At 40.5% G+C, this 18,484-nt stretch overlaps 1 protein-coding gene across 2 annotated transcripts in view; it reads left to right on the top strand.

The window, feature by feature from the left end:
• HEPACAM2 (HEPACAM family member 2) overlaps positions 1 to 18,484 on the top strand; it is a 38,478-nt gene that overhangs the window by 4,528 nt on the left and 15,466 nt on the right. For both annotated transcript variants that reach the window (XM_044424874.1, XM_044424875.1), the window contains exons 3-5: positions 5,452 to 5,802; positions 7,037 to 7,321; positions 16,442 to 16,738. In XM_044424874.1, the coding sequence (XP_044280809.1) occupies positions 5,452 to 5,802; positions 7,037 to 7,321; positions 16,442 to 16,738 (933 nt within the window). The remainder of the gene's footprint in view (positions 1 to 5,451; positions 5,803 to 7,036; positions 7,322 to 16,441; positions 16,739 to 18,484) is intronic.

Here is an 18,484-nt window from a genome sequence, read left to right as displayed (position 1 = left end):
CACAGACCTTGCCCAAAAAGGGGATGTTTCACAATGGCTTAAAATTATTCAAGTCTTCTGGATCCAGAGTGGGTTTCTTCAGGAATGACTCACCACTGTCTCTTTGAGATAGCATGGGACTACCCTTTTCCATAAGGAGGCATTAATCAACTCTCAGGTCCAGCCAGTTGTTCCCTCTCTGCTGGTTTTTATTAGCCAAGAGGGTCAAAGATCCAGAATAGAAGTGGATGCACAAACCTGTCCAAATGCCTTGTCAACATTCTCAAGCTCTAACACCTGAAGCTCATCCAATAAAACTGGATCAGTCTGTGTTCTGAAAGCCTCACCAGATTCAACTGCTATAATGCTGGAGTCTAAATCCTGGAGGATGCAAGAGATCTTGCCCTGGAAGTGCCTAACAAGTGGGTCTCAGATGGGTCTTACAACATTAGATTCTGTATATCACAGGCAACAAACAACCTTAAAATGGTTTGTTGGATGGCAGGCAGAGGACTGAATAGAGGCAGTAAGGTGTTGTTTGTTGTTCTCACTGCCCTTAAGTATACTTTTTTATAGTCATCTACCAGAGAGCAGACTGATAGGGCAACCATCAAACCTGCAGGTGCAAGGAGGGTCCAAACATGAGACAACCAGTAGATGTCTAGACTGTGTTTCTCTCATCTAGCTAACCCTCCTTCCAATGCCATATCCCGCTCCAATCTTATGCTCCCCAGTTGCTTCTATTTGTGAAAGATACAGTTAGTGATAAGTGGATCACTCCAGCATCAATACGTACATCCTCCAAACAATATGTTTATAAATGATTTCTCAGGGCATTCAGTTGACTTCAGTCAGCTTTGGATTAAACTGGTCAGTAATATGAATGTTACACCCACACTGGTTACAGCAAACAGATGTACGTTGCACAGGAGGCTTGTGGATATGTTTAATCCTTATTTGCTCAAACAGCTCAGGACTAGTTCAGTAATCCCAACTAGGACTTGTTGTTTTTCACTTGCCTGTGCAGAGGGTGGACAACACATCACAAGAATTTCCCAACTCCTGATACATCTGAAAACCTCATAAGAGGAGGATAGAAGGACTAAAAACAAAAGGACTCAGGTCTCGGGCAGTTTCAGGCTTCAAACATCATGTATGCATATTAGTAAATTAAACTCTTCATTGCCAGTCTGGTCTGGCCTGGGATGGGAAAAGTTAACAAAGTGTCCCACAATGACATGCCTGCCTTAAGAGAAGGCCATACATGTCAAGTAGCATGATGACTCACTCCGCTCAACCGTGCACCAGACCAGAAGTGAGGGAACATGGAAGTTTGATCTTCTCATGGAATAGCACAGTTCCCCCCACTCCCAGACGTTACAGGCACATGCCTGATGACAGGAATGTTAATTTTCTACAACTGAAGAAGGAAGCAGTAGTGAGTGGCAAGCAGGGAAGGACGGGCAACCAGAGCTACTTGCCCTTTCACCCATGAAGCTGGGTTCAGGTCTTAAAGAACATTGCCTTGGGAAACCCACAATGTAGGCTCTACTCACAGAAAGCTCAGGAGCCAAGAACCCCGGTACTATTAACAGCTCGGTGTTTGCTTACAACTTCTGTTAAATCAGTTTTGTTCAGCTACACACCAGCATTCCAATCTGACAGTGTTCTGTCCTGTTCAGCCTAAAGCTATATGCTGAGAAACATAAAACAAGAAGGAATGAAAGTCAAGTTTATTTCAGTACTGTGCTACTCTGACATGTTCTGAAATGTTCTTACAAAAATAAAAAGAGCATTTTCCCATGGAGACTTTAGTTGATCCAATACACTTGAAAATATGATGTCACCATTTTTATTTAAACAAAAGCAGGGAGGGAAGGCTGTTTTCAGTCAACAAGAGTAGTGTTTTGCTTACTAATACTTAAAGACAGATATGGAAGTACAGTGCACGTTGGAGGTCACTCTGGGAAAGCCTAGCCTGTTTATATCCAAGACAGAGAAATTAGGCCCAAGGACCAAATTCGAGCAAAGAAAGTGTGTTGTTTGCCTAGGCATTTTAACACTGTTTTTAGTGCTTCTGCTGCTGTTTTTAATTTGGTTTTATACTGTTGTAATGCATTTAATGTTTGCTGGTGGTTTTATATTGGTTTTATTCTGTCCTGTTTATGTGTTTAATGTATTGTACACCATCCAAAGAATTTCAGGTACTGGGCAGTTTAAAAGTGCAGTAAAGAAATAAAATTCGAAGCTATTGGACTCTAAGGAGTCTAACTGTGCAAGATTACAGCTTTGTACAATTAAATGCTATGTATACTTCCTCAAAAGTAAGTTCCACTGAGGAGCTTAGTCCCTAGTAAGCCTGTTTATTAGGCTGGGTTCGGGCAACAACAGGCAAAAGTGTTTTTTACCATTACTGGCCTGTTGTGCTGACCTGAACACAGTTGTGGTATTTCATCTTGGTAAGTTTGGTCTTTAGAAAGCATGATAAGAAACAACAGTTTGTTCTATGGTTCCTCCATACTACCATGGGTTGCCATGTTGTCCAAGCCCAGGATCACGATTTCCATACTCCTAGTATACAATTACCACAGAGTCCGCAGGAAGGAGGGGCAGCTGCAGGAGTGGCAGCTCCAGCCAGCCATCCTCTATGTGTGGACCAATGTGAAAGAAGCAGGCAACACAGGCACATGATTGGACCAGTGTTTCTTGAGACTGAATTTCAGGCACAATGCCTGGTGTGGTACAGCAGGAGAATTAAAGAGAGAGGATGAAAACCATGATAAAGTAAAAGCCATTTGATCGTTTGTCAGATCGATCATGTTGAAAAAGCATGAACCATGGCAACCATGTAGGGTTGCTTATTGTGTTTTGTGAACACATCCTTAGAATGACAGGTGGAGCCTGGTTAGGTTAGGTCAGGGGTCAGCAACCCACAGCTCCGGAGCCTCATGTGGCTCTTGAATGCCTCTGCTGCAGCTCCATCGCTCATGTCACAGCCACCGCCGATCCACGGCCCGTCACAGCACAGCGCTTGGATAAATCGAAGAAAAGTTTCTGAAGAAAACCAAACATTTAATGATACTTGGGTAGATTCATTTGCTTTTACTGCTGACGAAGTTACGGGGTTTGCTGTTTAATGCATGGAGCCCTTTAGCACTGACTTTGACTCTTCAGGAAGCTGTTCTCCTATTCAAAATATATGAAAGGAGTCCTACTTGTTTATAATGTAAGATTAAAAATAACAGTTTTTAGTGACTGAACAAGAGCTACAGCTAAATCATAATGACGATATACATAGCATTAAGGTAAAAATGATATATGCAGGATCATCTTCATTTTAGATGCCAAAAGGGTTTTGCGGCTCCCGGTGTTTCCTTTTGTGTGGGAAATGGGTCTAAATGGCTCTTTGAGTGTTAAAGGTTGCCAACCCCTGGGTTAGGATATCAGTCAAAGAGCTATTTTCTTATTCTTTATTTGAGAACTAATTGATCTGAATGCTGTGTTTCCTCAATAATATTTATTACTTATTTCAAACATTTTTATCCCATCTTAGGAAGTCCTGCCCTTCTGCAAATGAGCAGTAGCAAATTTTATGGGATGGGAGGGGAAAATTAGGGGAGGTTTGCACTCCATAGACGGGCTGAGTGACTCCCTTGTCAGGGACTTCTAGAACCTCAAGATGAAACTAGCTAAATAAAAGTGTTGCTGTTGTTACCTGTGTTGTTGTTCTTATTTAATTAATAGTGTAATTATTTTGAGAGCTTTGGCTACAAGGTGGTCCAGAAATAATACTAATACTACCAATAATAATTTGTACTCCATTTCACAGCATAACCCTCACAAAGATTTTAAATCCTAGCTCTGTTCCCATAACACATAAAAGAGATAAAGCAAGGAAGCTTTATCAGCAAGTTGTATATCAGCAAGTTCCCTAATTTCTACTTCCTTCTACCCTTATAGAAATTCCTCATTCTGAGTACACCTGTATAAACCATCAGACTATATACAGAGCACAACTTCACATCCCTGCAGGGAGCTCCGCCCTTCCTGACAGGGAAACAAAAGGATTTCTTTTCAACTGTTATTTGGTTGGATGTATTCCATGACCTTAATGAGGGCAAGTCTAAGAGTCAGGAGAAACCACATGGAACCATTACAGTAGTATAGCATTTTGTCTCCTAAATTACTATCCAGTACCTACTTCATGTGAAACAGGCATACACCTACTCACACAGCTATCCAAAAATATTACTGGGACCAGAAGTACTTATTTACAATTTAATCTATTCAAAATACTTGCATACTGTTCCACTTCTAAGCAGATTTGCTCAGAGTATTTTGTCTGAAATTTAACTCAGCTACTCTGAAATTTAACCCAGTAGCTGAGTTAAATTTCACAGAAATTCTCAAGGACTACCTTGAGTGGGAGCGGCCAAATTAAAAGCATAGTAAGGCATGCCACTTAGTAATGCTCTTACTGCCAGAAAGTATGCTTTAGGAGAGACATTTTAGAATGGGGAAAAAACTAAACAAAAGCCAGGAAAGCAACAAACAACCAGCAGTTGGGGAAAGGGAGGCAGATGAAGGGAGCTATTGGAGGTTCCTGGAGGCCTGAGGTTCCCCACTATTGCTTTACTGAACGAGGCAGGAAGTCAGCCTACTTTGATCTCTGGAAACCTCAGGGTCTGCTCCTCTGGGAGATCCAATACAGGGCAGAGGGGTGCATATATAATATTATGGATTTAAACAGAAAATGCCATTGACCTTTCAAGCATGACACTATGAAGCTTAGTCTCAGCACAAGACACAGTCCTGTGTGGTGCTCATCAGCCAATGCAGAGTGGGAGGGGCAGCAGAGGTGATCTTCACCTGCCCGCTCTTCCCACACAGCAGTTTTCAGGCACCTGGCCATGGTGTTATGGGGTGGGGATGAAATTTATATAGTCAATTTATATAGTTTTATTGTATTCTATTTATTCATGGTTTGTGAGCCACCCCGAGGATTCGGCGAATGGGGCAGCATAGAAGTCCCCTAAATAAATAAATAAATAATAAAATCTCTCTGAACACAGTGGGGTCTACTTCTGAAGAACCATGTCCCAGGATTACTGGGAAAGTTAATCAAGCTTTAATTTCTTTGAAATCAATGTTATGATTAACTGGTCGCATTGATTTCAATGGGACTAAAATGTGTCTGTCTTCTAGATCCAATGCAATATATCAAAAATGAAATGACATAGTTTATAGGTAATATAATAGACTGCTGCATTAAAATCCGTGATGAATTGAGCAATAGTAACAATGGTGGAAATGTTTCAAAGCGAGGGCAAATACAATGTAGCATTATGGAGAGTCCCTCAAAGTTTTGAAATGTATTGTCGTACAATAATACCTAAGCCAACTATTGTACATTGTTTATTTGCATTTCAAAGTTTGATCTTTCCCACTTCAATTTCTTCTCTTCCTGTACAGGTATTTGCTCTGCTTTAAAGCTGACGGTTCCATCACATACAATCCATGGCACTGAAGGCCAGTCACTCTTTCTCCCAGTTGACTACTATTTCAACATTACTGTTTCTTATGTCCAGATAATATGGATGTTTGAGAAACCACCAACAACCCCCAAATCTCTGGTTATCTCTCTAAATCAGTCAGTTGTCCCAGACTTAGAATATAAACACAAATTTACACTTAAACCTCCAAATGCATCCTTGCTGATTAAATCTTTAAACATGAGTGATGAAGGCAATTATATTGTTAAGATCAATATCGATGGAAATAGGACAACAGCAGCCTGTGAAAAGATCCGTGTTACTGTTGATGGTAAGTAACATGAAATGCTGAAGCTCTTGGTACAACTTGGTGCAACCAGAAGGCTGAAATCAGGATGCCCAGGGCATGGGTGGGAAACCTTTTCCCATTTAGAGAAGTTCTCAGGAGCCACAAAAGCAAACAGGGTGAGGCCTGATCCCCTATCCACCCAGAATAATGTCAGTTAAAGATCTTATTGCCAGTAGCTGAGCTTTAAAGGGGGAATTTCTTCCTTTCAAAATGAGAAAATTCTACACAGAATGTGGGGGAATCACTAAATAATTGATTTGGGAAAAGGAATGTGAGGCCTTCTGGGCAAGCTGCAAGGGTTATTTTAGAATCCCAGGAGGCCTGGATGTGGTCCTCAGGTCTGAAGCTCCTGCTCTGCCCTAAGTGTTTGTGCCACTGGCAGGGCTATGCAGTTCAGATCTGGCCTGTGCCCTGGAGAAAGGGCGACTGGTTAACTCCTCATTTTCTTGATTAAACTTACTTCTCCCAGAAGGCTGCTATTTGCCCAGTCACAGTTCTGATGCAATGGGTAAGGGCAGGAAGAGATGCACAGGTCCTGTTCAAAATAGGACAAAGAAGAAAGCAGTGATCCTAACCACATATTTCCTACATCACATTTGATTACACTTTAATGCTCCAGATGTTGTTGTTATTGATGATGATGTTCTTGCAGAAAAGTTTCCATTTAGTCTTCATTGCAGAAGTCATTCTGAATCACACAGCTTCTTATTACTGATTTACTGGGCACCACACCAAAATAAAGCAGCTTTGGGAGAGCCACTCTTGAAAGCTGAAGTTGATGAGAAAGCCAAGTCCTTGGGTCTTGGGAATACATCACAGGTTCCCAAGTCTTCCTTGGAGAGACCAATAGCTCCTTAGGCTCAGAGTCTTCATTGAGGTGATGCCAAGCCATGACACATATGTGTCTCTTATTTTGGCACTCAAATTCACCTGAAACCATGCCTGTGGCACTGGATCTCTTGGCAGCACTCCTCTGGGGCTGTGTACACTATTGCTTATACCACATGGAGGGAAGCAGTGTCCTGGGTTCGAGTCCCCATCTATCCCTAACAGATCATGGATGGTTAGTGTAAAGTACATCTTCAGCAGTCATTAGGGGTAAACACATGCGACCCGTACTAGTCCTACACACTCAGACCACTGAACTGCAATTTACTTGCTCTGTTTAAAGAAGCAACTACTTTGTCCATAACTCCTGATACTTTTTCTATTGCAGTTCCTGTCACAAAGCCAATCATACACACTGAACCCTCTTTTGGAGTTGTGGAAAGAAAAGGAAACATTACTCTGAAATGTTTGGTGGCAAAAGGCACTCGGGTTGTTTACCAGTGGATGAAAAATGGAAATCCCATTGAAGGCAGCAGTAATTACTCATACTCTATAAACAAAGACACGCTTTCCATTGTTCCTGTTGTTAAAGAAGCCATTGGGAATTACAGCTGTTTAGCAACCAATCTGATCAGTGCCATGGAGAGTGATGTGATCACACCAACTATATATTGTGAGTAGATGGAATATGTATAATAGCTTTGGCATATATTAAGTGACTGAATGAGAGAGAATGATGGTGGACAAACATCCTTGGCTTTATTTAAAAATGTCTTACATTTCTATCTCACCTTTCCTTCAAGTGTCAACGTGGAGTGCACAATCCCTGCTCCATTTGTTTATCCTTGCCACAACCCTCTGTGGTAGGTTAGGGTGGAAGGCGCTAGTCAGAGATCACCCAGCGAGCTACAGGGCTGAGCATAGATCTGAGCCTTGTTTTCCTTGGTACTATCTGATCTCCGAAATACTACCATGCAATGGCTTGCCTTTGGGCTTCCATGAAGATATTCTACTCTGATGGCAGAAGGCTTCTACCAGACAGGTCTGAGGATAAACCGGCTACTGTGGAATAGATAGAAATGTGCCTCTCCTACTTCTTTCCCTGTGAAAGAAGCCTTTACTAAGCAGATCAGAATTCATATTGAGTTGGACATGTATGGCTTTAAAAAATGCAGTGTGGTGGTGAGATGTTATTTTTTCCTGTTTTCTAGGGCACATTAATTATAATATAGCATCATATCAGCTTTCTCTGGAAATTGACATCAGCATTTCTACAATTCTAAGCCAAGGCTATTAGGGTGGCTTGGCACAGGCCAAGGTACAACTTAGATCTGACTCAACATCCAGTATGGAACATTTCTATTATGATTGATGGTGAATGTATAGGATTTTTTGTGAGATTACAGGATTTTTATTCTGGTTATATATATACCAATATTATAGATATGCAGGCTAGGATCACAGGAACAGTATCACTGTGTCCACTCAAAGGCTGGGATTGTATTCCAGGGTGGAAGAAAGGTAGGATGGAAATGTACATAAATAAAAACTAAACTAAATGTATGTTTATATTTCTCAAGCAGCCCTCACCCGCAATTCACATGGCAAATGGCAATCCACTGTTGAAAGCTGGAGGACTTTAAGAAACAATAGAATCAACCCAAAACTGTTTGCTCCCAAAAGTGAAGGGCAAAATGTCACACACAAATCACTTTAGAAGTAGAAAGCAACCAGACTAGTAGTTTGATTGTACTTCAGTACTGGTGGTAGGACCAAAAGGCAGCACGCTAGTTTAGGGAGCACTGAGGGAAACAGCTGGGGAGGGTGCTGCCACTGTCTACACAGGCACACCAGTATCATCTGCTTGAGCCCAGTGCCACAGTCTGCCTAATGGTAGGACTGGCCCTGAAAAGCAATTTCTGATCTGTGGTGGAGGCTGGTGGCTCCAGCGTTAACAGAACTGCATATCCACTCCAGATTTTACTTTGAACTCTTAAGAGGCTATCCACGATATTGAGCACATTTTGGAGATAGGATCCAGCATTACGGATAGTTCCTTACAAGATTGAAGTAAAATACAAAGTGAGTACACAGCCTTACTAACATTGGAGCCACCAGCCTCCACTACTGATCTGGCATGTACATTATTTATTTATTTATTTACTTATTAAAACATTAAAACATAAAAGTCAGCAATACAAAATTCAAAGCCATCTCAAAACAGAAAAACAAATTATATGTTAAGAATTCCCTGTTTAACCCTGTCTAACAACCAGCAGGCCCCAATAACTAATTAATGCCCTACAGTACAGTTCTCACCTGGTGCAGTAAAGTTGATGCCAGGTGAGCCTTAGTGGGGAGCTTGTTCCATAACTGGGAGGCCACCACTGAAAAGGCTCTTTTCTTTGTTGCCACCTACCAGGCTTCCCTCAGAAGTGGCAATCAGAGAAAGGCCTCAGAACGTAATCATAGTGTCCAGATAGATAGAGGTCAGAAGAGGAGGTTTGCTGCTTAAAGAAAAAGGCCCAAATCACATTAGGCATTCTCAAGGCTTTGGGTGGTCTAAAATATTTCTTTGGTACAAGATCATACCAAATTGGTATTGGTACATATTTTATGTAAACAAGGCAAATAAGCCTGGAGTCTATGTTATCATCATTTATTATTTCTGTACAAAGTAAATGTAGGTAGTTTTATGTTTGCTTAAATTGACACCTGTGAAACAAGTGAGATTACCCATAGAATAAGTCTGTGAAACATGTGGGTAATTTGAATGTACATTTGACTAGAAACATTGGTTAGCTATATGCATTAATTATATGCAGTATTTTTAAGACTGGAAAGATGTGACTGACAGGAGAAAGGGTGATGAAAAATAACTTTGTTTAACCAAGCCAAGCAAACTGGTTTACTTAACCATACTTGAAAAATGTGTTGACTCTGAAGGTGTTGCAAGCATATCTGAAAACAGCATAACAAAAGCTGGTGAATTTAACCAAAGGGAATTCTGACTTTGTATGTTTGATTTAAGCACCTGTATCCCATCTATAGGGACTGCAGGTGGTGCAATGGTTTAAACTGCTGTGCTGTTGGGCTGGTTGATCGAAAGGTTGCCAGTTCGAATCTGAACAACAGAGTGAGTTCCCGTTGCTCTGTCCCAGCTCCTGCCAACCTTACAGTTCGAAAGCATGCAAATGCAAGTAGATAAAAAGGTACCACTTCGGTGGTCAGGTAACAGCGTTCCGTGCACTTCGGTGTTTAGTCAGGCCAGCCACATGACCACGGAGACTGTCTGCGGACAACGCTGGCTCCCTTGGCTAGGAAACGGAGATGAGCACCGCCCCCTAGAGTCAGGCATGACTGGACGTAACATCAAGGGGAAACCTTTACCTTTACCTTTACCTTTACCTTTACCCCACCTATATCAACCAGGTCGCAAGATGGCTTATAACAAGAGCAGTACAGTTACAATAAAGATGAAACATTAAAATTACTGTCTTAAAATATCACCAAAGGTATTTTGATTAAGGACAAAAAGTGAGAACACAATGGAGAGATGCCCTAACCTACATGGCAGAAGGATTCTATCATTAACCAAAAATGGGAGATTCCATTTCCAGATGAATAAACAAATTCTGGGGGAGTTTATATCCATATACTCGTAGAACAGTAGAGCTGGAAGGCCACCAGATCTAACCTCTTGCTCAACGCAAGAACCCAGGTTCAAGCATCTCTAACATGCAGCTGTCCAGCTACATCTTGAATGCCTCCAGTGTGGGATGGCCCATCACCTCTGTATAATATCATGTTGTTATAACCAAGTGCTTTTTTTCATGATCCACATGCATTTGAATCCCTCCATTTGAAACCATACAGGAGTGGCTAAAACAAATTGGTATTCACTAACTTGCTCTGACACTGCAGGCTCGGTTGTATGTCACACTAATGCCTGTTCAACCCAGGATTTGGAGGGACTCTGCAATAGCAAGCAAAAGGGCTGCTTTCTCTGGACTCATAGCTTCCACTGAGCTGTGAGAACACCAGCAACTCACCTTTCTTCATGGATGAGCCTGCCCTGGTGGCACTTGTGCCTGAAATATTTTTGTCAGGATATGACCTGACACCATGGCACAGGAAATGATATTGGGATTTGTTCGTGTGACAGAGATGAAGGGCTATTACAGTGTAGATACCATCACCATGGACAGGACATAAAAGGGCTTAGTAGGGGTCTACAGCATGCTGTACCCAAGGATCATTCTGATGACATCAAGGGACATAGTTTGGCTGTCCAGTATCAGGGTCAATCGATCAGGTCTTCAGAAAACTGCCCAGATTGTAGGCAAACAAAAGCTGTAGTTTGAATGAAGTCAGATCAGTTTCTTCTGAAAGTAAAGAGTAAGTGTGATGGGTTAGTCTTGCATCAGGATTCAGGAGGTCTGGGTTCTAGTTCTTACTTGCCCATGAAGCTCACTGGGTGACTTTAGGCCAGTTACAGACTCTGAGACTAACCAATCTCACAGACATGTGGTGAGGATAAAACGGAGAGGAGGAAAACAGTGTGAACCATCCTGGGTTCCTTGCAAGAAGAAAAAAAGTGAAATATAATGTGATGATTGTGGTTGTTCTTGGAAAATAATTAACTAATGGTTCTTCTGAACCAGCTTCTGACATTATGGAATATACTGTTATAAAGTAAGTGTCACGGTGCATCCTGACAGTCCCTTCTCATCTAGCCTTCCAGACCCTGTTTACTTCAGCACCACTGTGGTCTTCCTAATCTCACCAGTCCCCTTTTGCTGCAGTGTTTAGCTTGTTCTTCCTACAGTGCTGAGTAAACCTCATATACATAGTACAGAACAGCCTCTTTGGGTTACCTTCCATTCTTGTTAAATTACATACTTCGTTAAATTACATCAACATGAATTCTATTTGTGCTTTTCCATATGGAATCTCTTGCAATATGGATGAAAGCTAACTAAAAACGAAGATCTCTACACCCTTTATACAAAATGGGATTCCATTTTGTCTGAGGATTTGTTTCTTACCAAGTATTTTGGACAAACATGGAGCCAATGTTTAATGAGGAACAAACTCTTTCCATAAGAGTTCAGAAGCCATGTTAGTCGCAATGGTTTCAACTTTCCAGTTTTGTTTTCAACTCCTGTAATTCAATCTAAACTTTATCAGGAGTACACTAAAATGCTGTTTGGCAGCTACTGGCTTTTCTCAATAAGAACCCAGTGGAGCTTCCAGGGTCTCCATGTACCATATGCCATTGCTTCCAGGGGAGTTACAGTAATAATAAAAGTCACCCACAGTAAATACCTACCATCTGTTCAGAAACAAGGTGGATAACAGTTTAATGGTGACAGGAGCAATTGGTCATGTTCCCACTGAGAAGTAAATTGTTGCTAAGAAGTGATGATTTATTATTTTACAAGTCATTTAGTAAATAGGTTTCCCTGAGTCAAAAGATCCCCTCCACTAAGAACAATATTTGAATAGAGGTAATGTTGCCAGAGAGAATTATTCAGAAAGTATCCTTGAAACCTAACAAAACTTATTAAAATTGTTTTTAGAAAGATTTTTGTGATCAGTACTATTCACAGCACATTCTTGATTTGCCTCTTAATTGCAAAACAAATGTACCAAGCACTCTTATAAGGAAAGAGGCCAGTCCAAAGCAAGGAAGCCTGCTAGGAAGTCTGCAAGGCAGGCTGTAGTTAGGGACTATATAATCAAGGCTGACATTACAAGTAAAAGAAGGCATTTGTTTCACAACTAATCTGGGTTTTACTAGAACTTACTCATAAAAGCAGAACCCCAGACTGACAGAATGTAATCTTTCTAAACTACTGTGCACAAGTCAAAGCATAGGCCTTGAGCATGGCAACACAAATACTTTTTTTCCCTTGCACATCCCTGCACAGAGAGCAGGAAGTTTGCTGTGCATACAGAAGCTCCAGAGTTGTCTGCAGGTCCAACACCTGGTATCCTAGGGCAGTGCCAGGGCTGGAATAAAAGGTAGAGGGGTCCACTTATGGATCAGCATTTAATGTTGCTATTTTTTCTAGTTTTTGGTTTTTGTAAACTGTCCAGAGACTTTAGTATTGGATGGCATATAAAATCTTTAAAGAAAGAAAGACAGAACAGAAAGCAGAGGGTGGGAATAACTGTAATTTCTCCCAATACAAGGATGTAACCAGTGGAGGCCAAATTGGGACCAAGGCTTTTCAATCTGTTCATAAATGATCTGGAATTAGGAATAAGGAGTGAAGAGGCCAAGTTTGCTGATGACACCAAACTATTTAGGATGGTTAGAACAAAAAGGTATTTTGAGGGCTCCAAAGGATTCTCTCCCAGATGGGAGAATTGGTATCAAAATGGCAAACATAAAGTAAAGTATGTTGGGGCAAAATATTCTAGCTTCAAATAAGCTGATTGCAGTCTGGGCTAGCAGTGACCAATTGAGAAAGGTATCTTGGGGTTGTGGTGGACAGCTCAATGAAAATGTCAACTCAGTGCTCAGCTGCTGTGAAAAGGACAAGCTCCATGTTAGGCACAATTAGGAAAGGAACAGAAAATAAAACTGCCAAGATCATGCTCCCCTTATACAAATATTTGGTGCAACCACACTTAGAACATTGTGTACAGTTCTGGTTGCTGCACCTGAAAAAGGACATTACAGAGTTGGGGGAAGTGCAGAGAAGAGTAACCAAAATGATAATGGGCAACTCCTCCATGAGGAGTGGCTGCAACAACTGGGATTGCTTAGCTGAGAAAAGGTGCAAGTAAGGGAAAACATGAAAGAGGTATTTAAAATTATGCATGGAGTGGAGAAAAGGGATAATATTAGATTCTGGATTTATCCCATGAAACTGATTGGTAGGAGTTTTAGGACAGATAAAGGAAAGTACTTCTTTACACAGCACATAATAAAACTATGGAATTCACTGCCATAGAAGTAGCAATGGCCACCAGTTTGGATGACTCTAAAACGGAATTGGACAAATTTATGTTGGAGGACTTTATCAATGGCTACTAGCCTTGCTGGCTATGTGCTGCCTCCATTACAAGAGGCAGCATGCCTTCATACACTACTTGCTAAGGAACTTGAGTAGTACCCATCCTGCTCAAGGGATCCTGTGGACAGTTGGTTTGCCATTGTTCACAGTCCTGGTCTGGATTTTATATATTTATCTATTTTTGCATTTGTATGCTGCCTGATGCTCCAAGTGGAGTTAGATGGACCATTGACCTCATCCAGCATGGATTTTCTTATGTTTTTATGCAGAGACTCAGCCACGCCGTGCTGCTTGCTTGCTTGCTTGCTTGCTTGCTTGCTTGCTTGCTTGCTTATTTATTTATTTATTTATTTGGAGTGCTTGTATGCCGCCCCATTCACAAAAGCCTCAGGGCGGCTTCCAATCAAATAAATAACAATATGCAAAAATATACATAATTGGAAACATCTCGGAGTTAGATAAAAGCAATAAATAATTTAACAATCAATTAAAATAACATTTAAATAAAAAGGTCTTGGCCTGGCGCTGAAAAGCAAATAATGACAGTGCCAGGCGGACCTCTCTGTGGAGCGCATTCCACCGCTTAGAGCACTGCCAGTACAGCCACATTTTTCAAATATACACATGCCATCCAATGCGTTATTTTCTGGTCCACAAGTTATGTTGCAAGCCTGCACATTGTGTCTGAGCCCATGTTCATTTTGGATGGTGGAGAACTGGGTCAAAACTGATCAGAAATGAACTGAAACCAATTTCTCACCCACTCCTAAATACAGTACATTACCCTAACCAGTCCTGTATCAGAATATGTAGGGGTGCTTCAAGCCCATTCCTGTACGTCTGACGACAGCAGCTCAAATTTCAATAAGCTCCCATTTACAGGGAGTATTTACTATGTTTTATCAAAGTTGTGAAAGGGCCTGGTCCAGCCAAGGCACTGTACTTTAGATTTGAGAATAAACTGAAATAAATAAAAACACTTGTGTGAAAGATAACATGCAGTTTATTGAGTAAAATAATGAAATATGGATCATCGATAAACACACAAAGAAACAGCTTACAGATATCCCTTCAGTCATGGGGCTTCCTAATACAGTAAACATCACTCTTGGGGCATGAATTTCTTAGCAACTTCTTGTGCCCAGATGAAGTCCAAAAGGCCAGCTAACAAGCTAAGGACTTTACAAAAACTCTCCCTCCCTCAGCTTCAGAGTCTGTCCAAAAGCCAACGGCTAACCCCTCTTCCACTTTCAGGGAAACAGCAGGCAGGGGAATTGGGGCTGCCTCAGTAAAGCAAACAATTGCATTTCTCACAGAAAAGTGGCCCTTATCTACAAAATATAATTGGGGTAGGCTACTCCAAGGCAATTACCTTTCTAACTAGTTCAAGCGGAGGCTAGGTATAAGAACCTGGCATATCTCCAAGAAACTGTCCTGGCCATGGGAAAGTCACTGCCGGTTGAACCCTAATAACCTCCTTGCTATTCTTCGGGTCAAGCCTACCCAGCGTGTCACCATTTATTGATGTACACCTATGCTTATTATGGCGTGAAACTGCAGTGATGAACTATCAATACTGGAGATGTGACACAAGCCCCAGTCTGGGAAAATAAATGTCCTTCTGCCAGGACAGATGTCAGGGACTGAGAGTGGATAGTAGCCAAAGGAACACAGATGGTCCTGAAAGGAGGAATCAAGGAGGGGCAACATCTCACGAGTACTGAACTGTGCATTGATGTCTGAGACAGTAGATCAGCAGAATTAGGGTGCTTCATGATCAGCCATGAGCAAACCATACCGCCTATGCCTGATGTTTGTTAGCAGTGCCAAACAAAGCCCTTATGTAGCACAGAACCCAGATGTGTGCAGTATAATCTCTATTTACCATCAGCTATTCCTGAACTAATTTACTAGTCTTTTTTTGGTAAATAGAAATCTTATGCAATTTACTTTGCTGTGTAAATAAAAGAGTTTTGCCCTTGTGTAGAATTTCAAGGCTTGCACAGGCTTTCAGTAGAATTATAGCTTTGCTGGTGTGTTGTGCAAAATAAAGTTTTGATATAGCTAGGGACGGTGGAGAAATTGATTTAAGGCAAGTCTGCACTCTCAAATCAACATGAGAACCAAACTCAGTTATCCTACAAAATATGCATTTCCTTAAATTTTGCAATAAAATTCTCCAATCAATACTGCATTCATTATGGAAAATGATGTTCAAAAACCATTATATTGGGGAAAAGTTTGCAAAACATGTGTATATTAGGTAAATTTTTACCCAAAAATGCAAGTGTTCAGACAAAATGTACAGAAAGTTATGGTTTATTGAAACAAACCAACTTCAAACCATAGTTTAAGAAGCAGGCTTTTAAAAAAGAAATTGTAGTTAAGATTAATCACAGGTTAGCATTTGAAAATAACACTAAATTGTGATTAATCTAAAACAACAGCTGAGGATTTTGCTCTTTTCCTCATTACTACACCAGAGGAGAAATTGAAAGAGAAGTGTATAAGCATGATGGTTGCTGTAGATCATTCTTGTAACATTAGACCCTGGTGTAAACTGGGCTTGAGGTGGAAGAAAAATGAAAATGTAACAAAGTCTAAAGTAAACTTTACCTGTATTTAGGCTCTATATAGAAAAATAATCATATGCAAAAGAGAAGTTTTATAATTGGAACATTTGAGATAACAGCAGTTGTTTGCTGTGAATTATGTTTCTCAGTTGACTTTTTTCTTTTTGTTCCTTTATTGTTATATTTATGAAGATGGACCCTATGGGCTTACCATAAATACTGACAAAGGCCAAAAAGTAGGGAGAGTGTTTACACTTGACAAAGGTGAAGCGGTTCAGCTTTATTGCTCAGCAGATTCGAATCCACCAAATATTTATTTATGGATCCGGAAGACAGAAAACTCCACACACCCTATAAAATATGGAAGTTCTCTGGAAGTTGCATCTGAGATGGTGACACAGAAAACAGAAGAATATACGTGTAGTGCTTACAACAACATGACTGAAAACCAGATTGAAACCAACATCCTTGTAATAATTGTACCAAAAGGTAGGAATGAAAGAATATCTATATCAACTTACAAAATTCAAATTTCAAGCGAATGTAAGAGAATCCAGCTATCCATTATATTAAAGTTCATATTTGCAACATTCCTAAGCAAAGTCTTATTGATGCAGTATTATTCAATAGCCATTCCCTCTTTCTGCAGACACTGAGAAATTTAATTTTGTGAAGCAGGTTTGGGATCCATAACAGAGGGACCAAAGAAAAAGGGGTTGAGCTCCCAGTGCCCAGAATACAAGGATATGTTTGTTTGTTTATTTATTTATTTAAAACTTTTGTATGCCATCCCTTATGCATGGCATCTCAGAACGGCTCACAATCCATAAAATCAAAATACAGTAAAACCACATATATAAATAACATAGTAACCATAAAATGTACATAAAAGTCAAAATCAACGTGATTGTTAAAACATTAAAATACTAATGTTTTAAACGGCGATTAAATAAAAAGGTTTTGACCTGGTGCCGAAAAGAATATAAACTCAGTGCCAGGCTCACCTCTCCGAGGAGTGCATTCTACAATCTGGGCACCACTGCAGAGAAGGCCCTGCTCTGGGTAGATGTTCTTTTTACCTCCTTCAGGGAGCGCCTCTCCTGCCATCCTACACATGCTTCCCTGGGTGTAACTCACATTGAACCCAACTGGGCTTACTCCTGAGTAGATGTGTACAGGATTCCACTATGTTTTAAGCAAGTTAACATCTAAGGTTACTTTCTTTCCTATGCAGCAGCCCCACCCCTCCATCCTCCCTTTATTTTCTGGTTTCTGCAGTTCCCCAGTCAGTAAAGCCAGTGGTGACGGCTTATAGAAGTTGGAGCTGAGCAACATTTCAAGGGCCACAAGCTGCCCAGCCCTGGAATTGTTATAGGTAGATCCCAAAATTCATTTTTCTTCCTCTAAAGAAATAGTTTTATCAACCATAATTGCTGCTGCCTATCTGGCAGTATAAAAATATAATTACAACAACAACAACAACATTGTTTGAAAAGCACTGTGTCAGAACATAAATTGTCAGATATGCTGCTTCCCCTCCTTGTGATAACTGTATATTAAATATTACAAGATTTAGTAAGAAAACATGGGAGAATGATGATAATCACATTTTTTCGTGCCATTAAGAAGGATCTCTCCTTTTCAGATCCTTTAGCCATTCCATCAACATAAACAAAATATTAGCAAAGAGCCTTATCTGACATCTCGCAAGCTTCTTTTCTGCAGCACAGAGGAGCTATTTATACCTAAAATAAACATGGCCATTCAACTGCCTATTGTACAAAGGGATTTAATGTTATCATTATAGATGAAAGTTTGGTAGTTTCCAAATACACAGAAAGGAAAATAGGTTACAATTTTACCATGGAACCATGTTAAAAATACTTCGATGCCTAGAAAGAAAAAACAAACAAACATAAATAAAGCTTGTCCATTACATTAGGAATAAAAGGTGCATATTTGTTATTGTGGAAGTAAAATAGGGCTTTGTAGAGTGTGAATGAGAAAACAACCATTTTAAAGTTTATTTTGCAATCTGAAAAGATATCCCTAAAGTATGTATTTGTATACTTCTTTTCTTTTAAGCTTTGATAACACAATCCTATGTAGACCCCTATGCAGAGGTCAACAGAAAATGGGCCTACAGAATTGCAAAAATACCTTGATGGAAGCAGGGGAACCACAGCAGGATTAAATTAAATTCCCTCTGGGGGGTTGGAGCAGCTAAGAAGTGCC

Source organism: Varanus komodoensis, unplaced genomic scaffold (assembly GCF_004798865.1).
Source record: "Varanus komodoensis strain SLA01 unplaced genomic scaffold, ASM479886v1 scaffold15, whole genome shotgun sequence".
Classification (NCBI taxonomy): Eukaryota; Metazoa; Chordata; class Lepidosauria; order Squamata; family Varanidae; genus Varanus; species Varanus komodoensis.
This window is presented reverse-complemented; position numbering and strand designations above follow the sequence as displayed.